This window comes from Engystomops pustulosus, chromosome 8, assembly GCF_040894005.1.
Source record: "Engystomops pustulosus chromosome 8, aEngPut4.maternal, whole genome shotgun sequence".
In the NCBI taxonomy this organism is placed as follows: domain Eukaryota; kingdom Metazoa; phylum Chordata; class Amphibia; order Anura; family Leptodactylidae; genus Engystomops; species Engystomops pustulosus.
In genome coordinates this window covers 9085029-9106789 of record NC_092418.1, presented here as the reverse complement: position 1 = coordinate 9106789, position 21761 = coordinate 9085029, and the positions used below count along the sequence as shown (strand labels likewise).

General features: G+C 48.4%; 3 protein-coding genes across 4 annotated transcripts; all 3 read right to left on the bottom strand.

The window, feature by feature from the left end:
* Positions 1-57: 57 nt before the first annotated feature.
* LOC140074594 (uncharacterized) lies at positions 58-8484 on the bottom strand. Its single transcript, XM_072119602.1, has 5 exons — positions 8343-8484; positions 6401-6736; positions 4701-4748; positions 3792-4145; positions 58-1500 (listed from the first exon to the last, which is right to left on the bottom strand). The coding sequence occupies exons 1-5, from the start codon at positions 8428-8430 to the stop codon at positions 1325-1327; spliced, it is 1002 nt and encodes a 333-aa protein (XP_071975703.1). The 5' UTR covers positions 8431-8484; the 3' UTR covers positions 58-1324.
* An 889-nt stretch (positions 8485-9373) lies between these two features.
* Positions 9374-12051, bottom strand: LOC140075991 (uncharacterized). 2 transcript variants are annotated; one of them, XM_072122483.1, is made up of 4 exons: positions 11891-12049; positions 11030-11365; positions 10485-10532; positions 9374-9895 (listed from the first exon to the last, which is right to left on the bottom strand). In XM_072122483.1, the coding sequence occupies exons 1-4, from the start codon at positions 11976-11978 to the stop codon at positions 9711-9713; spliced, it is 657 nt and encodes a 218-aa protein (XP_071978584.1). In that variant the 5' UTR covers positions 11979-12049; the 3' UTR covers positions 9374-9710. The 2 variants fall into 2 exon arrangements, with proteins under 2 accessions (XP_071978584.1, XP_071978585.1); XM_072122484.1 differs by lacking the exon at positions 9374-9895 and adding an exon at positions 9903-10201 and having other exon boundaries at positions 11891-12051.
* A 3959-nt stretch (positions 12052-16010) lies between these two features.
* Positions 16011-21473, bottom strand: LOC140074591 (uncharacterized). The gene is made up of 4 exons (XM_072119599.1): positions 21387-21473; positions 17995-18178; positions 17505-17834; positions 16011-16447 (listed from the first exon to the last, which is right to left on the bottom strand). Exons 2-4 carry the CDS (start codon positions 18101-18103, stop codon positions 16278-16280), a joined length of 609 nt encoding a protein of 202 aa, XP_071975700.1. The 5' UTR covers positions 18104-18178; positions 21387-21473; the 3' UTR covers positions 16011-16277.
* Positions 21474-21761: the final 288 nt, after the last annotated feature.

The window sequence follows — 21761 nt, the reverse complement described above, 5'->3', positions numbered from 1 at the left end:
GCTTTATCTGTGATGGTGACACCGACCAAGAGAAAGCGAATGAAACTCCTTCTAATCTCAGATATATGTCATTTATAGATTATGTAAAATACACACATAAAAAAACAGCAGCAAATACAGCAGTCATGGAATAATCCGGGGGTCATGTAAAAATCCAGAGGTCATGGAATAATCCAGGGGTCATGGAATAATCCGGGGGGGTCATGGAAGAATCTGGGGGCCATGGAATAATCCAGGGGCCATGGAATAATCCAGGGGCCATGGAATAATCCAGGGGTCATGGAATAATCCAGGGGCCATGGAATAATTCAGGGGCCATGGAATAATCCAGGGGTCATGGAATAATCCAGGGGTCATGGAAGAATCTGGGGGCCATGGAATTATCCAGGGGTCATGGAATAATCCAGGGGTCATGGAAGAATCTGGGGGCCATGGAATTATCCAGGGGTCATGGAATAATCCAGGGGTCATGGAAGAATCAGGGGGCCATGGAATTATCCAGGGGTCACGGAATAATCCAGGGGTCATGGAAGAATATAGGGACATGGAAATTTCTGGGGATCATGAATATTCTGGGCCCATTGAAGAATTTAGGGGTCATGAAATAATTTAGGGGTCATGAAATAATTTGGGGGTCATGGAATAATCGGGAGTCATTGAATAATTTGGGGGTCACTGAATAATCTGGGGTTATGGAATAATTTGGGGGTCACTGAATAATCTGGGGTTATGGAATAATTTGGGGGTCACTGAATAATCTGGGGTCATGGAATAATTAGGGGGTCACTGAATAATCTGGGGTCATGGAATAATTTGGGGGTCACTGAATAATCTGGGGTTATGGAATAATTTAGGGGACATGGAATATTCATGGAATTAAAATAATAATGGTGTCATGGAAGATTATAGGAGGCATGAAATAATCCAGGGGTCATGGAAGAATATAGGAGACATGTGATAGTTCAGGGGTCATGGAACGTGCACAACCCAGCAACATGGCCGCTCTCATCTACCACAGTCTGTAGTCTTCTCCTTTCATTCCCCTGCAGGGATTAAGGGGTCCAGGATTAGGACAACATGGCTGCCTCCTTACTGTAACAGCGCCACCACCTTCCACAGGTCACGTCAGGTATGACACCTCAGTCTCATACAATCCAGTGGAACTAGATTGTATTATCGGGTGCTGGACAAGTCAGATATAGATTTTCAAAGACTTCGGCCATGTTTTTGTAGTCCAGTATAAACCCCTTGAAATACGATGTATAATGATGTTGAACGTCTTGAAGACAGAAGCTGCCGGTGACTGAAGATTTCCAACAATATTTCATCCTTGGAAGCAAAAATACAGGAATGCGACCAGGAGTCCACCGAGGACCACCACTCCGGAGACCAGGCCGTACTTCAGGGTCCTGTATTGTATCGCAGGCTCCGGGACCACTGATGCCGCCCTCCTGGGGGTCACTGGGGGCAAAGTCTGGATACCTGGAAGTGGCAGATTATCTGTAGAGAGAGAAAAGAGGAGTGTAACTGTCATGGCCGCCAAGAGCTCTGTGGGAACACGGGTCCCCGAAGGGGCGATGTCTGTACCTTCCATTATTAGATATATAACTCATATTTACATCACTTAATAACCTCATTGGTATCTTGTTACCCCTCCTATACTACCCCTGTGGCACCACATTGGTGACTATTACCCCTCCTATACTGACTCCTGTGGCACCTCATTGGTGACTATTACCCCTCCTATATTGACCCCTGTGGCAGCTCATTGGTGACTATTACCCCTCCTATATTGACCCCTGTGGCACCACATTGGTGACTATTACCCCTCCTATACTGACTCCTGTGGCACCTCATTGGTGACTATTACCCCTCCTATATTGACCCCTGTGGCACCACATTGGTGACTATTACCCCTCCTATACTGACTCCTGTGGCACCTCATTGGTGACTATTACCCCTCCTATACTACCCCTGTGGCAGCTCATTGGTGACTATTACCCCTCCTATATTGACCCCTGTGGCAGCTCATTGATGACTATTACCCCTCCTATACTACCCCTGTGGCAGCTCATTGGTGACCATTACCCCTCCTATATTGACCCCTGTGGCAGCTCATTGATGACTATTACCCCTCCTATATTGACCCCTGTGGCACCTCATTGATGACTATTACCCCTCCTATATTGACCCCTGTGGCACCTCATTGGTGACCATTACCCCTCCTATATTGACCCCTGTGGCACCTCATTGGTGACCATTACCCCTCCTATACTACCCCTGTGGCACCTCATTGGTGACTATTACCCCTCCTATATGGACCCCTGTGGCAGCTCATTGGTGACCATTACCCCTCCTATATTGACCCCTGTGGCACCTCATTGATGACTATTACCCCTCCTATATTGACCCCTGTGGCACCTCATTGGTGACCATTACCCCTCCTATATTGACCCCTGTGGCACCTCATTGGTGACCATTACCCCTCCTATACTACCCCTGTGGCACCTCATTGGTGACTATTACCCCTCCTATATGGACCCCTGTGGCAGCTCATTGGTGACCATTACCCCTCCTATATTGACCCCTGTGGCACCTCATTGGTGACCATTACCCCTCCTATATTGACCCCTGTGGCAGCTCATTGGTGACTATTACCCCTCCTATACTACCCCTGTGGCAGCTCATTGGTGACTATTACCCCTCCTATATTGACCCCTGTGGCAGGTCATTGATGATTATTACCCCTCCTATACTACCCCTGTGGCACCTCATTGGTGACTATTACCCCTCCTATACTGACTCCTGTGGCAGGTCATTGGTGACTATTACCCCTCCTATACTGACTCCTGTGGCACCTCATTGGTGACAATTACCCCTCCTATATTGACCCCTGTGGCAGGTCATTGGTGACTATTACCCCTCCTATATTGACCCCTGTGGCAGCTCATTGATGACTATTACCCCTCCTATATTGACCCCTGTGGCAGCTCATTGATGACAATTACCCCTCCTATATTGACCCCTGTGGCAGCTCATTGATGACTATTACCCCTCCTATACTACCCCTGTGGCACCTCATTGGTGACCATTACCCCTCCTATATTGACCCCTGTGGCACCTCATTGGTGACCATTACCCCTCCTATATTGACCCCTGTGGCAGCTCATTGATGACTATTACCCCTCCTATATTGACCCCTGTGGCAGCTCATTGGTGACAATTACCCCTCCTATATTGACCCCTGTGGCAGCTCATTGATGACTATTACCCCTCCTATACTACCCCTGTGGCAGCTCTTTGGTGACTATTACCCCTCCTATATTGACCCCTGTGGCACCTCATTGGTGACTATTACCCCTCCTATATTGACCCCTGTGGCGCCTCATTGGTGACTATTACCCCTCCTATATTGACCCCTGTGGCACCTCATTGGTGACTACTACCCCTCCCATATTGACCCCTGTGGCACCTCATTGGTGACTATTACCCCTCCTATTATATCCTGTGGCACCCCTTAATAGATCTTGTCCTTAAATACTGACCCCTACGCTACCCCTTGGTAACTGTGACCCCTCAAATTTAGACCCTTTTGGAACCCTTCCCCCAGTAACAATACAAACCACCGCTCCATTCACATCTATGGGAGTAATGGAGGAGGTCAAGTCCAGAATTCTGACCACCCCATAATAATCATGGTACCATAGTCACACAGGCGCACCCCATACAGAGCACATGGGGACCCCTGGTTGGGGGGATAGGTGTAATTAGTAGGATTCCCCTCCCCCTACCTTGGATATGGAAGGTGGTGTTCCAGCTCCAGTGGTTCCCCTTGTAGGATATGGCGCACGTGTAGACCCCCGCATCCTCCTCCTGCACATTCACCAGCTGTAGGGGGGCTTTGCCATTCTGGAGATCTTCTTCTGAAATATCATAACCTGGGACGTCACAACATGTCCTGTTCGAGAAATACTTGGTCACCCCGTCCTTCGACCAATGGACAGCCAGCAATGACAGTTCAATGGCTTCATTCGGGTTGAAGGTGCAGGGGAGAGTGATGTTATCCCCCAGCTCGGCCACAAGGAGCTTATTCCCATCGTCATAGGGGGAAGGTCTTCTTTTTGTTGACCTGACCAAGGTGACACCTAGAGAAGAAGGATATTGTATAGTAGAGTCATACGGGAGTAATGACAAACCCAACTCTGCTACATCCGCCAAGAGTCAGTGACTTACCGTAGAGAAAGACTATCAGTCTGAAAAAGAAAAGAGACCTTGACACGGCCATGACGCCCAACTGATCCTCCACCGAGGCTGAAGAAGTCTATGGGAACCCAGCTCTTATGTGAGGCAAGAACCTGCTTATCTTGGCACTGCAGTCACCAGGGAGGGGGCGCCGAGATGCTAACGCTACGTCACATGTACAGGAGTCTTTTTGGAATTTTTTGGTTTCATGAATAATTTTTTTTTTCACTAGAAACTGTCTAGAAAAGACCAACCTACAGAATAATGTCATCAAATGCTCAGATCAAAAACTTGAAGAAATTCAAGATTTTTTGAATTCAACATGGATCTGGGGCTAAGCGGTTCCCCAGGGAAGGGGGTTGTTGTTAACTTTGGTGGATTCTTCTTTGTAACCTACAAATATCTTCTTCAATATCTACACAGACATAGCCCCTTATCCCCCCCCATCTGTGTCTTACCGGCCTTCTGTGGGAGAGGAGTTATGTTCATGAGTCGGATTCTGCTGCCTGGAAAACATACACCAAGACGAGATCACTGGTCTGAACGGAGACATAAACATTTCACACTCCAGTCTAAAGAGACAACGCTCTTGTCATGGATGGTGGACATCTTCTACTTAGGTAGGGGGATTGTAAAGGAACAATGGTCTAGTCATGGATGGTGGACATCTTCTACTTAGGTAGGGGGATTGTAAAGGAACAATGGTCTAGTCATGGATGGTGGACATCTTCTACTTAGGTAGGGGGATTGTAAAGGAACAATAGTCTAGTCATGGATGGTGGACATCTTCTACTTAGGTATGGGGGATTGTAAAGGAACAATGGTCTAGTCATGGATGGTGGACATCTTCTACTTAGGTAGGGGGATTGTAAAGGAACAATAGTCTAGTCATGGATGGTGGACATCTTCTACTTAGGTATGGGGGATTGTAAAGGAACAATGGTCTAGTCATGGATGGTGGACATCTTCTACTTAGGTAGGGGGATTGTAAAGGAACAATGGTCTTGTCATGGATGGCGGACATCTTCTACTTAGGTATGGGGGATTGTAAAGGAACAATGGTCTTGTCATGGATGGCGGACATCTTCTACTTAGGTAGGGGGATTGTAAAGGAACAATGGTCTAGTCATGGATGGTGGACATCTTCTTCTTAGGTATGGGGGATTGTAAAGTAACAATGGTCTTGTCATGGATGGCGGACATCTTCTACTTAGGTAGGGGGATTGTAAAGGAACAATGGTCTTGTCATGGATGGCGGACATCTTCTTCTTAGGTATGGGGGATTGTAAAGGAACAATGGTCTAGTCATGGATGGTGGACATCTTCTTCTTAGGTATGGGGGATTCTAAAGGAACAATGGTCTAGTCATGGATGGTGGACATCTTCTACTTAGGTAGGGGGATTGTAAAGGAACAATGGTCTAGTCATGGATGGTGGACATCTTCTACTTAGGTAGGGGGCATGTAAAGGAACAATGGTCTAGTCTTGGATGGTGGACATCTTCTACTTGGTTAGGGGGCCTGTAATGGAACAATGGTCTAGTCATGAATGGTGGACATCTTTGTGTCTCCTGTGGAGCTACACATCTTACGTGTTGCTACAATAGGGCCACGTTGCTAGTAGGTAGGGGGTATATGAAGGACCACAAAATTAAAATATGAAGGTTCTCATGGTGGAATGCTGAGACCTAAGTCCCACAAGATGGCAGGTCCAAGCCAAAGAGTCGTCTCAATACCAAGTCAACCAAGTCCCATTCTCAATTAAGAACTACCCACAGGAAGAGATCTCTACATAGTCTCATGTCGAGCTGCACTGCCCAGAGGTCCCGTCTACCTGACTCCTTAGAGATGAAGAGTCCTCAAGGTTATCACATGACAAGCCCCTCTTATATGTCTGTCTTATGGAGAGGACCCCATGCTCTTTATAGGACATCCAGGAGATGCATTTTCACTAGAATTGTGAAGTTATCATGATTAGAGATCTCCAGGAAGACTCTTATGTCACATGACAGGAAGTCCATATAGGCATCGCTATGGCAACCCCAGAGCAATCACAATATTAGCACAAGTTTCTTAGAAACATTTGATACTCGGATATCTAGATGACGACCAACATGGACCTCATTACAGGACAACGCAGATGTGGAGGACGTCCTTACGTTCTATGATCAGGGAATAGATGGCGTTCTGCAGCGCTCCACCATACTGGACCACACACGTGTAATTCCCAGCATCGCTCAGGGTCAGATTCATCAAGACCAGAGAAATGTTTCCCTGCACAATGTTCTCCTGAGACATGAGGGCCCGAGGGTTGTAAGATGTTAGGTTCCCGTCTTTATATTCCACCAGGAGGCGCCCGTTGTGTTCCCAGTGCACTGACAGTAGGTCCGTTCTCACCGGAGGGTTGACCACCAGGATCGAGGTGTTCATGAGGATTTGCTGTGGGAGGCGGGAGACGATCCCAGAGTTATCTCCAGAGGTGGGGAAGGGGAGGACTGGAAAACATATGGAATAATTGGATGTAGGACATGGATACATTTACAGCTAAGACAAAACATGAGAACTTTGATAGTAGTCTTAGTTTAGAATATACTGGGGCAGATTTATCAAGCAGTCTGAAAGTCAGAATATTTCCAATTGCCCATGGCAACCAATCACAGCTCCCCTTTAAAATATTCATGAGCACTGGTGAAATGAAAGCTGAGCTGTGATTGGTTGCCATTGGGCAACTGGAAACATTCTGACTTTCAGACTGCTTGATAAATCTGCCCCATTGTCTACAGCTCCTGTGTATGTGTCTCCATGGTTACAGACTACAAACAAGCTGTTTAGTCAGATTTAACAGTCATGTGACATTCTCTTCCATCTGACCCGCTTCTTGATGACATTTAGAGAGTATCTATTAAATGTATGTGGCTTGGGTGTAAAAATAAAATAGAGAATCCGGGGTCTTATAATAATAATACAAGGACTGTGTTCAGGGCCGGCGCCAGCTCGGGCAAGTGCCGGGGCCCAGAGCTGCTGGGGGGCCTACGAAAAGAATCTATGGTGGTGAGGGGGGCTGTATCTAATTAATTCATGGGGGTCTGTTTGGGATGATAAACTAGGGAATATTGTAGGACAGAAGACAGTTCTAGTTTCTGTATTTTGAATACTGCCACATGAGTTCACTGCAAAGGGGCCCACTGAGGCTTTGTCACCCAGGGGCCTACTGAAACCTGGAGCCGACCCTGGCTGTGTTGACCGGGCATAGCAGATATATTGGTTCTGGGAGTCAATGAGCCATCTGCCCTAGGAAAACGGATCAATGTGGCCTATTATATGTAAGAGCCTGGGGCCCTGGAGGATGCTCCGGTTGTCAGGTGGGCCAGTCCATATCTGTACGGGGTCTGGTGTTGTATTTGAAGTCAGTGGTATAATGAGATCTTTTGTAGACATTGTTATTAATAGAGGGATCTCATGTCTTGGGAGTAGAGATGAGGGGACCTGTAGGTTTTGTCCGGGTTTGGCTGCGCGACCCGGACGTATTGTTAGATAGGTAGCCGTACAGCCGGAGGGCACCCTGTCCAATCACGGCCGTGGGTAGTTGGAAGGGACCATGGGAATGTCTGGGTCGTGCGGCTGAACCCGAACTAAGACTAAGGGTCCGTTAATCTCTACTTGGGAGCCATTCTCTGGGCTCTGATCTTAATACAAGGGTCTGGGGTCTTCTCATGGCTTTGATATGAATATGGCTCCAAGCATCCATGTGTTGGGTCTTGGCACTATCCTGCATCAAGTACTATGCACCACTACACACTACACCTGCTCCCATAGAAACCCATAAAAGACCCCCCCAACACTCCAGGCTGGACCATGTATTGTTTTTAAAGCTCAATGAAGACCCAGAGAGGTGAAAAGGGTGAGCAGGGTCCGTATACACAATGGACGACTCCTTCTCTGGGCCATGAGAGAGCATAAAAATAGGGCGACTCCAGATGAAACCTGCAAGTCTGAATGTGAACATCACATGAGAGACTACGTCCTATATGTATACCACGTGCACACTACATACTATATCCATGTGTGTAACGTGTCGTGTGTGGATGTTCTGTCACTTACCGGCCAATATCAGAAGCACAGGGACCGCGCAGCTCATTGTCCGGGACCACCGGCCTTGTTGTGCCCATTCTGCTCCCGCTCCGTCCATGTAGATGTCCAGGCTGAGAAGAGCCGCATGTTCCCCTGCCTCTTGTCATATATCTCCTCTCACCTTATCTTATGCTGACACCACAAACTTCCACGTTACGACTGCAACTTTCCCCTGACAAATGTAGCAGGGCTGAGATGGTCACGTATTGTTGGCGCGTTGTGATAAGGAGGTATTTCTACAGTCTCATTCACTACATTGACCTCTGGAGGACCTCAGCTTGGCCTCCGGGAAGGGGCCCCAACCATAGGGGGGGGGGGCTTTAGGGGAGAATTTTATCCCGTATTTGGGCTACTATCCTTCTCTATTTCATCATACAACATCTCACATAGAGATCAATGATGAGAAGGTGACATAGGACTATACCTGGGAGTCCAGTGATTGGCCCAGGGTGACCCTACATCAAGGAAGTATACCGGCCCGGTTAGAGGCTACTATCATTCTCTATTTCATCATACAACATCTCTTATAGCGATTGTGCAGGCCATCAATGATGAGAAGGTGACATAGGACAATACCTTGGAGTCCAGTGACAGGTCAGAGACCAGCCAACCTGCAACTAGAAGAGCTAGAAGCGCGTCTAGTGTCACAACTAGGTCCAAGGAGCCAACGGATGAAGCTCAGCAAGAGACGACTGTGTATTATAGCTTCTTCTCTGGTTCACAACCACCAAACCCACTGCCTTATGTTTGACTGTAACAACCAAGTCAGGTGCCTCATTGTGCCTCATTGAAGGTCATCTGCCCCAACCCCTTTAACTTGTGTTTCAGTTGGGTGGGAATCCTATATGGAATACATGTTTTGGACTAGTTCAAATTCTCTGGAGATATTTGGATTCATCCTGTGGGGGCAACTCAGAACCTGCCCAGCACCGGTCACATAAATACTGCCACTACCATTTAATACTGTGATCAGACATTGATGTGAGAAGCCTTAAAGGGGTTAGAAGATTTATAAAAACATCAAAAATGCAAACATATTAAAGTATAAAAATATATATATATATATAAAGTGCAAAGCAACAAACACAACTCCACAAGATGGTGGCAACGTCCGATCCTGTCTGCAGTACAAGGTGTTGGATGTGTCAATGTTTTGAGGGGAAAATAAAAGAGTCCACGTTTTTCAGATCCCTTCAACTTCTTCATATTTTGGAGAATGGAGTTGAATGTGGTGGAGAGGGAAGACATCCACCCAGTAGACTGCAGACATCATGGAGGTGACGTGACCACCGAGTGACATTGACCAGGATCATCGCGATGAAATATTCTCACAAGATTTCAAACTTTAAGGCAAAAGAAGAGAAATGTGAAGAGGATCCCACCGAGGACCACCACCCCCAAGACCAGGCTGTGTTTCAGTCTTCTGTGTTGTGGCGCAGACTCCGGGATGATTGAGTCATCGATTCTTGTAATTACTGGAGCCACATGAAGCCTGAGAAGTCGTCTTCCTGGCGTCAAATCATCTATACAAAAACATAAGCATCGATCAGAGGAGGAACCCAGATGTTTCTGACCAACTGGTTTATATAAGTGGTGGGACAGGTGGGCAGAAGATGGAAGGGTTTGAACGTTGATCTCATGTTCTATGAGGTCTCATAAAAAAATCACCAATGACTCCCATGACCTTGTTAGGGGTCCGAGCTGCAGGAGAACATGGGTCCCAGCATAGATTTGGACATGGGCATGGTGCACCGCTCAACCATGAAGGAAAATCATCACATCGAGCTGCCACGTGAGGTAAGAACCTCCTTATCTCAGCACCGCAGTCACTAGGGAGGACACAACACGCGTTGTCACATCATATGAAGACCTTCACCTACTGAATATCAAACTTTTAGAAATTTTGGAATTTTAAGAACTGTATTACAAAATCATATAGATTTTGGTTTTGGAGAAGTGTCAGAACTTGGTCTTGGGGGCAAATCCGTAACTACCAGAGGACCCCCAAGAAGTTTAGAGACCTTTTATATTCAATATTCACTTTACAAGCCCTACACAAAATGATGTTTTTGGAAAAAAAAAAAATCCATAACATCTACATCCAGGTCTTACCCGACGTCTGTGGGGAAAGTGTCAGGTCATAGAGGCGGATCCTTTTGGCTGTAGAAAAAAAACAAAGAGATAAAAATTATTGGTTTGAATTGAAACGTAGACCAACCTAGAACGTATGGATATAACGGCCCAGTGAGGGGGATGGATATCTCCTTCTACATCTCCTGGTACAGTTTCCTCATTATGTTTGAGGACACTATTGTAAAAGAGTATTTTTTTATACTTTTTTTGTGGTGGGGGCTTTTGTATATCTACACCCCCTCCCACCACAATGACCTCTGTGTAGGTCACGGAGCATGACCATAGATAATGACAATAAGTTTTGTATCTCTGGTCCATTTGACTACTGTAAAGCAAATCCATGAATGTTGTGAATTGCAAAACAGGCAAGATGGCCGACCCATGAATGAAGTAGAGATAGTAGTAATGTAACTGACTTCTATGATGTCACGTGACAGGAAGTCCATATTGCCGTCTCTATGGCGACCCGAGAGCAAGCACAATAGTAACTACTACAGAAGAACCTGCCAAAAAAACTTCCTTACGTTCCACCACGACGGAATAGACGGCACTTTGCCCCGCTCCCTCATACTGGACCACGCATTTATATCTTCCGCTGGTATTCAGGGTCAGATTGGTCAAAACCAGAGAGATGTTTCCCTGCTGGAGCTGCTCCACAGACATCATGGCCCCAGGTCTGTGAAAGGTCAGTCTGCCATCTTGATATTCCACCAGGGGGCTCCCATTGTGATCCCAACGCACGGCCAGGTGGTCCATCCTCACCGGAGGGTTGCCCAGCCGTAACGTGGTGTTCAGGAGAATGTACTTGGGGAGGCGCGAGGAGATGACAGAGGCGTCAACACGGCCGGAGAAGGAGAGGGCTGGAAAAGATGAAGAGAATTCAGAATATGTTCACGATGAGGATGTGGACCTCGAGCTGTATCTACCATGAAAAAATTATCAACTTTACATATAATTGTCATAACGTATTGTGCACGCAGCCCTATGTGTATCCATGGTAACAGACAACAGACACACATGGATACATAACAAATTTTCATTGGTTGAGTATTCTCGCCCCCCCCCCTGGGAACACCCACTTTAGGGCGGGGTTTGTGCACCTCAGTAACACACTGAACGTTCTAGAAAAGTTACTGATAATCTGTTGCCAAGGGCGACTGTTCTGCAGGGTCAGATGAGGTGTGATGAAGGACCGGAGCTCCGCAGTGGAGCTGCGTACACAGAACGAGCAGGATGGGATACAATGCTATGTATTCTACATTCCCAGGAACAAAATGATTGTAAAAGTTTACACATCTCTATAAAACCTAAGGGACGAGATGAGGAGGAGCTGATATCTCCGGTCACCGTCTACATATATGTGCACCTCATGTTCTGTCACTTACCGCCACATATCAGAAGTACCGGGACCGCGCAGCTCATGGCCAGTGACCACCGACCGGGTCGTGTCCCCTCTGACCCTGCTCTGTCCATGTCCAAGCGGAGAAGAAGCGAGCGCTCCCCTCCCTCCTGTCATATATCTCCCCGCACCTTATCTAATACTGACACCAGACGTCCACCCCGATATCACAGCACTCACACTCACATGTAGCAGAGCGGAAGCCGTCACAGTCATACACATTTGGCCACATGTATCGCTGTTCTGCGCTCAGGTCTCCTTGCTGCGCCAGAATTATCACAAGTTACATCCATCTGTGATGAGCTCCGGCCTCTTATTAATCACTTTACTTTAGGCGCAATGTTAGATCGGGGCAATTACATGTGATCCTCCTATAAGCTCTTCTCTGCTCCTCTCCCGCACCCCAGCATGAGAATGACCCCCAGGGTATCACCCAGATGTGTGATACCCTGCACCCAGTGATCTCCTCAGCAGTGGCTTCTCCTGGAGGGGATCCTCCGGTCCTGATCTCCTGCTGCACCCCTGTAATTCTGGCCAGTATCCCCCTCAGACACCAGTGTGCTCATCCAGCTATTCTTCTTTCCTGCTACACGGGGACACTTCTCTGTCAGGTCTGCAGCTCCCACTCACTTCTCTTCTATCCTGCTACAGGGGGACACTTCTCTGTCCTGTCTGCAGCTCCCACTCACTTCTCTTCTATCCTGCTACAGGGGGACACTTCTCTGTCCTGTCTGCAGCTCCCACTCATTTCTCTTCTATCCTGCTACACAGGGAACTTCTCTGTACTGCCTGCAGCTCCTACTCACTTCTCTTCTATCCTGCTACAGGGGGACACTTCTCTGTCCTGTCAGCAGCTCCCACTCACTTCTCTTCTATCCTGCTACACGGGACACTTCTCTGTACTGTCTCTCCCTCACTCACTTCTCTTCTATCCTGCTACACTGAGACACTTCTCTGTCCTGTCAGCAGCTCCCACTCACTTCTCTTCTATCCTGCTACACTGGGACACTTCTCTGTCAGGTCTGCAGCTCCCACTCCCTTCTCTTCTATCCTGCTACAGGGGGACACTTCTCTGTCAGGTCTGCAGCTCCCACTCACTTCTCTTCTATCCTGCTACACGGGGAACTTCTCTGTACTGCCTGCAGCTCCTACTCACTTCTCCTCTATCCTGCTACAGGGGGACACTTCTCTGTCCTGTCTGCAGCTCCCACTCACTTCTCTTCTATCCTGCTACAGGGGGACACTTCTCTGTCCTGTCTGCAGCTCCCACTCACTTCTCTTCTATCCTGCTACAAGGGACACTTCTCTGTCCTGTCTGCAACTCCCACACATTTCTCTTCTATCCTGCTACACGGGGACACTTCTCTGTCCTGTCTGCAACTCCCACACATTTCTCTTCTATCCTGCTACACTGGGACACTTCTCTGTCCTGTCTGCAGCTCCCACTCACGTCTTTTCTATCCTGCTACATGGGACACTTCTCTGTCCTGTTTGTAGCTTCCATTCACTTCTCTTCTATCCTGCTACACGGGGACACTTCTTTGTCCTGTCTGCAACTCCCACTCACTTCTCTTTTATCCTGCTACACTGAGACACTTCTCTGTCCTGTCTGCAACTCCCACTCACTTCTCTTCTATACTGCTACACTGGGACACTTCTCTGTCCTGTCTGCAGCTCCCACTCATTTCTCTTCTATCCTGCTAAACGGGGACACTTATTTTTCCTGTCTGCAACTCATACTCACTTCTCTTCTATCCTGCTACATTGGACACTTCTTTGTACTGTCTGCAGCTCCCACTCACTTCTCTTCCATCCTGCTGCACGGGGATACTTCTCTGTCCTGTCTCTCCCCTACTCACTTCTCTTCTATCGTGCTACACCGAGACACTTCTCTGTCCTGTCTGCAGCTCTCACTCACTTCTCTTCTATCCTGCTACATGGGACACTTCTCTGTATTGTCTCTCCCCCACTCACTTCTCTTCTATCGTGCTACACGGGGACACTTCTCTGTCCTGTCTGCAACTCCCACACACTTCTCTTCTATCCTGCTACACGGGGCACTTCCCTGTACTGTCTGCAGCTTCCACTCACTTCTCTTCTATCCTTCTACACGGGACACTTCTCTGTACTGTCTCTCCCTCACTCACTTCTCTTTTATCCTGCTACACTGAGACACTTCTCTGTCCTGTCTGCAGCTCCCACTCACTTCTCTTCTGTCCTGCTACACGGGACACTTCTCTGTACTGTCTCTCCCTCACTCACTTCTCTTCTATCCTGCTATGCTGAGACACTTCTCTGTCCTGTCTGCAGCTTCCACTCACTTCTCTTCTGCTACACGGGACACTTCTCTGTACTGTCTCTCCCCCACTCACTTCTCTTCTATCCTGCTACGCTGAGACACTTCTCTGTCCTGTCTGCAGCTTCCACTCACTTCTCTTCTATCCTGCTACACAGGACACTTCTCTGTACTGTCTCTCCCTCACTCACTTCTCTTCTATCCTGCTACACTGAGACACTTCTCTGTCCTGTCTGCAGCTCCCACTCACTTCTCTTCTATCCTGCTACACGGGACACTTCTCTGTACTGTCTCTCCCTCACTCACTTCTCTTCTATCCTGCTACACTGAGACACTTCTCTGTCCTGTCTGCAGCTCCCACTCACTTCTCTTCTGTCCTGCTACACGGGACACTTCTCTGTACTGTCTCTCCCTCACTCACTTCTCTTCTATCCTGCTATGCTGAGACACTTCTCTGTCCTGTCTGCAGCTTCCACTCACTTCTCTTCTGCTACACGGGACACTTCTCTGTACTGTCTCTCCCCCACTCACTTCTCTTCTATCCTGCTACGCTGAGACACTTCTCTGTCCTGTCTGCAGCTTCCACTCACTTCTCTTCTATCCTGCTACACAGGACACTTCTCTGTACTGTCTCTCCCTCACTCACTTCTCTTCTATCCTGCTACACTGAGACACTTCTCTGTCCTGTCTGCAGCTCCCACTCACTTCTCTTCTATCCTGCTACACGGGACACTTCTCTGTACTGTCTCTCCCCTACTCACTTCTCTTCTATCCTGCTACACAGGGACACTTCTCTATCCTGTCTGCAGCTCCCACTCTGTTTGTAAATAGAAGGTGATGAACTGTAAACAGAGGCTGCAGGCAGTGTCTGTAGTGTCCGCTGAGCTCTGCTGGTGGGGATACACGGGATCTGAGTACAGATCATGTAGTAGATGTGTGCTGCAGTCCTATGTAACAGCACAGATAAGACAGTGATATCTCTGAGTACAGATCATGTAGTAGATGTGTCCTGCAGTCCTATGTAACACCACAGATAACACAGTGATATCTCTGAGTACAGATCATGTAGTAGATGTGTCCTGCAGTCCTATGTAACACCACAGATAACACAATGATATCTCTGCGTACAGATCATGTAGTAGATGTGTCCTGCAGTCCTATGTAACACCACAGATAACAGTGATATCTCTGAGTACAGATCATGTAGTAGATGTGTCCTGCAGTCCTATGTAACACCACAGATAACACAGTGATATCTCTGAGTACAGATCATGTAGTAGATGTGTCCTGCAGTCCTATGTAACACCACAGATAACACAGTGATATCTCTGAGTACAGATCATGTAGTAGATGTGTCCTGCAGTCCTATGTAACACCACAGATAACACAGTGATATCTCTGAGTACAGATCATGTAGTAGATGTGTCCTGCAGTCCTATGTAACACCACAGATAACACAGTGATATCTCTGAGTACAGATCATGTAGTAGATGTCTCCTGCAGTCCTATGTAACACCACAGATAACACAGTGATATCTCTGAGTACAGATCATGTAGTAGATGTGTCCTGCAGTCCTATGTAACACCACAGATATTCCTATTTGTTGGATTTTGTGGTTCCCCCTTATATTTCTGGCAGGTGTGGATTTGCATCTGATCCTCGTGGGCGGATCCACATAACCTGCATATTTTTGGTCCAATCACAACACAGAGACGGTATTTTTATTATTTTTACTTTATTGCATAAGATTATAACCCCCGCAGTAACACCCAGAAAACATCACAGAAACGCCCATTTTGGGGTTCATTTACATAAGCCCCACCCCTTGTGCTAGAACCCCCCCCCCTTATTAGCAAATGAGATCTGATTAAAACCCGATCCATGAAAGCAGTAGCCATGATTAATACAAAGTCGCCCAAAAAAACCAATCACAGAGCAGCTCAATCGCTCAAACTGCTGTGCAAAAATGAAAGCTTCACTCTGATTGGTTACCACGGACGATACAGCTGTTCTCATGTCATCATTGCAGATAAATGAGAAGCGTCAAGCAGAGAAAGCGCTAAGATGGCGGCACGTTCAGTTTGCGCGGGTCTTGTCCTGCTTGGGGGAGCAGTTCTGGGTCACCTCGGCCAACCTGCCCTCCACCTTACTGATCCAGTCCACCACCTTGTCCAACTTCTTGTCCAGGACGGTCTCGCAGGTGCTCAGCGCCACATCACCTTCCTGGGGGTCCGGAGTAACTGCAACTGGAAGGAGAACAAAAAATAATAAGGGGATCTGTAGTTGTACACGGCGTCTGGTCTGGGGTCTGTAGTTGTACACGGTGTCTGGTCTGGGGTCTGTAGCTGTACACGGCGCCCGGTCTGGGGTCTGTAGTTGTACACGGCGCCCGGTCTGGGGTCTGTAGTTGTACACGGCGCCCGGTCTGGGGTCTGTAGTTGTACACGGCGTCTGGTCTGGGGTCTGTAGTTGTACACGGCGTCTGGTCTCGGGTCTGTAGTTGTACACGGCGTCTGGTCTCGGGTCTGTAGTTGTACACGGCGTCTGGTCTGTGGTCTGTAGTTGTACACGGCGTCTGGTCTCGGGTCTGTAGTTGTACATGGCGTCTGGTCTCGGGTCTGTAGTTGTACACGGCGTCTGGTCTGGGGTCTGTAGTTGTAAACGGCGTCTGGTCTGGGGTCTGTAGTTGTACACGGCGTCCGGTCTGGGGTCTGTAGTTGTACACGGCGTCCGGTCTGGGGTCTGTAGTTGTACACGGCGTCCGGTCTGGGGTCTGTAGTTGTACACGGCGTCCGGTCTGGGGTCTGTAGTTGTACACGGCGTCCGGTCTGGGGTCTGTAGTTGTACACGGCGTCCGGTCTGGGGTCTGTAGTTGTACACGGTGTCCGGTCTGGGGTCTGTAGTTGTATGCGGCGTCTGGTCTGGGGTCTGTAGTTGTACACGGCGTCTGGTCTGGGGTCTGTAATTGTACACGGCGTCTGGTCTGGGGTCTGTAATTGTACACGATGTCTGGTCTGGGGTCTGTAGTTGTACACGGCGCCCGGTCTGGGGTCTGTAGTTGTACACGGCGTCCGGTCTGGGGTCTGTAGTTGTACACGGCGTCTGGTCTGGGGTCTGTAATTGTACACGGCGTCTGGTCTGGGGTCTGTAATTGTACACGATGTCTGGTCTGGGGTCTGTAGTTGTACACGGCGTCTGGTCTGGGGTCTGTAATTGTACACGATGTCTGGTCTGGGGTCTGTAGTTGTACACGGTGTCTGGTCTGGGGTCTAGTTGTAGCTTCTTGATATACATACAACTCACCATTGGATGACAGCACTGTCTGCCTCATGGTGTTCTCGGACTTGTAGAAGACGTGGCAGCGGTAGTTCCCAGCATGCTCTGGGCTGAAGGACTGGATGGTCAGCGTGGCGTCGCCTTTCTTCAGCGCCTCCAGGGACATGGACATTCCGGGTTTATCAATCGTGATCGTCTTATCAAACTCAGCGACCTGGATCCCACGTGTGAACCACAGAATCATCAGGTCCTTCAGGTCCAGGGGGTCTTTAACCTCCTGCAGGAGACACTTGAGCTGAACCGTCGCCCCGGGGGCGGCCACAACATTGGGCTCCACATGGACCTTAAGTAAAGCATCTGGAGACAGAAAGAGTACAAGTCCATGGGTGTCGGGTCCGGGTCACCATCACGACCTCTCAGGAGTGTATTTCCCAATATCTATTATAAATACCCAGTGTAAAGTACCCTCACCCCTCCCAGTGTGGGGTGCTCTCAGGTTATTTTGGATGATACTTACGTGAGACCCCCAGGAGCAGGGGCAGGAGGATGAAGACGGTCGGGGACATGTTTGCTCTCGATGTGCGGAGTGTTGTGTTGTCCTCTGCAGTCTGGACTCTTAATATCATCTGAGGACATGTTTGGGGTGTAACATATGAAGCGTCCGAGGATCTTATCACCCCCCACACCGGGCTCCTCACCGTCTGCAACCAGGAGATAGGGGAAGACAACCAGATACAAACATGCAGGGCAAAAACACTCAGGAGACAGGACAGGAACACAATAACACTTGGGGGACAGGGACACGCTGACAGTTGGGGGACAGGGACACGCTGACACTTGGGGGACAGGGACACGCTGACAGTTGGGGGACAGGGACACGCTGACACTTGGGGGACAGAGACACGCTGACACCAGGGGGACAGGACAGGGACACGCTGACACTTGGGGGACAGGGCCTCCAATTCACCATCTTCCCAGGGATCCCTTCACCCTGTGTTACATCGGGAGTTCCCCAGGGGCTCCCTCTCTTCTAGCATCCTCCTCACTTCTCAGCGTGGAAGAGGCCTATTCACCTGGGCTACTCAGGTACCAGAGGATATGGCATATGTTGTTAGTAGCAGCAGGACTGTAAGAGATGGATTTGTATTCCAGGATTGTTGCTTCTCCAAGTGCACTCAAGGCTTGTCCTCACACTGCTTTGCTCTGTGCAATAAACTGCTTTGGGGCCCCTTCCTTTGCGGTGGGTGAGTGCCTGCTTTACTATTCCAGTAGTCATTTAGAGTAGAGGGGAGGGGCCCAACCACCCCGGATTCAGCGGGACAGTCCCCGTTTTTCACCTCTGCCCCGCGGTCACGGTCAGCCAATAGATAGTCCCGGATATTCCCTCCAGGTCCCGCACTGGCTGGGGTTGTCCCGACTTTGTGTCCGCATAGTATATACTTTCAAAGCCTGAACTTGTGTTTCTGAATGGCTTCTACAGACATCGAAAATTGAGAGATGTTTGGGGAGAAGGGATCGGGTCATCAGGGAGAGATCACCATCTGTCCATATATGGTCTCCACATCTCCTAGGGCAGTGATGGCGAACCTATGGCACTGGTGCCAGAGGCGGCACTCGGAGCCCTCTCTGTGGGCACCCAGGCCATCACCCCAGCATGAAGTTCACCAGACAGGACTCAAAGAATCTGCCTACAGAACCTTCCTACAATGATAGGCGAATTTTCCCTCCTCCTTTCAACTGCGTTGGTGTCTTTAGGAGGCTGAAGGATTGAAAGTTGTCAAAGAAAAAGGAGAAATAAATTACTGCTTACCGTATTTTCCGGACTATAAAGCGCACATAAAAGCCTTGGATTTCCTTGGAAATCCAAAGTGCGCCTTATAGTCCGGTGCGCCCTATATGAGGGCAGCGGACCCTACTTACATAGGTCCCCGCTACCGGAGACAGCAGATCTCCAGCGGGAACTGCAGACCACGCGGCACGAACAACTTCTGCCGCGTCGGTCTGCAGTTCCCGCTGGAGATCTGCTGTCTCCGGTAGCGGGGACCTATGTAAGTATGCCATTCTCCACCTCCCCCTCACCTTCCCCGCGTTCCGCGTCTCGGCGTCGCGTCGCGTCTCGTCCCGTCGGGTGTCCCCTCCGCCCCCGAACCTCCGCCACACCCCCGGACCCTGCGCCTTATAGTCCAATGCGCCTTATATATGGAATTATTACATATATAAGGCGCATCGGACTGATGCGCCTTATATTCCGGTGCGCCTAATGGCCCGGAAAATACGGTAAATTGCTGTGCTGGCACTTTGCAATAAATAAGTGGCTTTTGGTTGAAGTTTGGGCACTCAGGCTCTAAAAGGTTTGCCATCACTGTCCTAGGGCTTCCCCAGACACATGGTTCAATTAAATAAATTTTAGCCCAGCCCAGGATTCAAACCCCAGACCCTCTGCAGTTCACTTGCCATACAGTAACAACACAGAGCCTCCATCCACTAAGCTAAGAGCTCAGGGATTATCTATCAGAGGATTTTTGGTAACTAAGAACTGTTACCTGCTACTGTTACACTGTGACACAGACTTAATGCCCTGATATATAGAGAGGGATCTTCTCAGAGATTATTATTGTTATTAATTATGAGACAATTATTATTATTATAAATTTTATTATTTTTATTATTATGGATACAATTGTTAATTATAGTAAAAATAATAATAGTCTCAATAATAATAATAATAAAAATAATAGTAAAAATAATTGTCTCAATAATTACAATAATAACCTCTGAGAAGATCCCTCTCTATATATCAGGGCATTAAGTCTGACACCACCACCACCAGCCTGAGCCGCTGATACAAGGCAGGATGGATCCATGACACCACCACCACCAGCCTGACCCGCTGATACAAGGCAGGATGGATCCATGACACCACCACCACCAGCCTGACCCGCTGATACAAGGCAGGATGGATCCATGCTTTCATGTTGTTGACGCCAAATTCTGACCCTACCATCCGAATGTCGCAGCAGAAATCAAGACTCATCAGACCAGGCAACGTTTTTCCAATCTTCTACTGTCCAATTTCGATGAGCTTGTGCAAATTGTAGCCTCAGTTTCCTGTTCTTAGCTGAAAGGAGTGGCACCCGGTGTGGTCTTCTGCTGCTGTAGCCCATCTGCCTCAAAGTTGGACGTACTTTGCGTTCAGAGATGCTCTTCTGCCTACCTTGGTTGTAACGGGTGGCGATTTGAGTCACTGTTGCCTTTCTATCAGCTCGAACCAGTTTGCCCATTCTCCTCTGACCTCTGGCATCAACAAGGCATTTCCGCCCACAGAACTGCCGCTCACTGGATGTTTTTTCTTTTTCGGACCATTCTCTGTAAACCCTAGAGAAGGTTGTGCGTGAAAATCCCAGTAGATCAGCAGTTTCTGAAATACTCAGACCAGTCCTTCCGACACCAACAACCATGCCACGTTCAGAGGCCACAAATCACCTTTCTTCCCCATACTGATGCTCGGGAGAACTGCAGGAGATTGTCTTGACCATGTCTACATGCCTAAATGCACTGAGTTGCCGCCATGTGATTGGCTGATTAGAAATTAAGTGTTAACGAGCAGTTGGACAGGTGTACACATCTCTCCAGGGACCGACTGCAGTGTTATTCCTCCAATATCTCCTATTACAGTCTGGGATCATTATATTATTGGTCTTTTATTAAACTCCATTTATTGAGTGTCCTGTTAACCCTTCCCCTCCCTGTCCGCGGTTCCTATCACCCTGTGCTACGTTAAATCAGAGATCAGGTCGGATCAAGACCTTAATCCTGGGTTAATCCCGGATCTCTCTTCAATCAATTACTTCTGTCCGGTCAGGGTGTTAGCGGGCGGCAGCCGGGGGAGGGTGGGGGCATTGTATTTACCTCCGCGTCCTGCACCCGTGTTGTGACTGATGAGAAGGCGTCACGTGTCGCCTTTGTAGTGACGCTCACCTGAGTATTGTGCCTCCGACAAAGATTAGCATCTTATTTCACTGACGCCAGGAGTCACAGAGACACACATAGGCCTTCAGCCTCGATTTTTTGTCTCACACCCTGAAAGGAAGAAATCTACAGAATATAGAAGTCCTGGAGTCATCACCCGACACTAAGATCCGAAAGACCGAAATATTTTACCAGACAAAGACAAGATGACTGCGAGACTCATCTCAGGATAATATGCGTCTTATCAATACTGAGCCGCCCGTTATTCCTCTCCTCAATGTAGTGTCCCAGCCAAGTGCAGAACACGAGATAAAC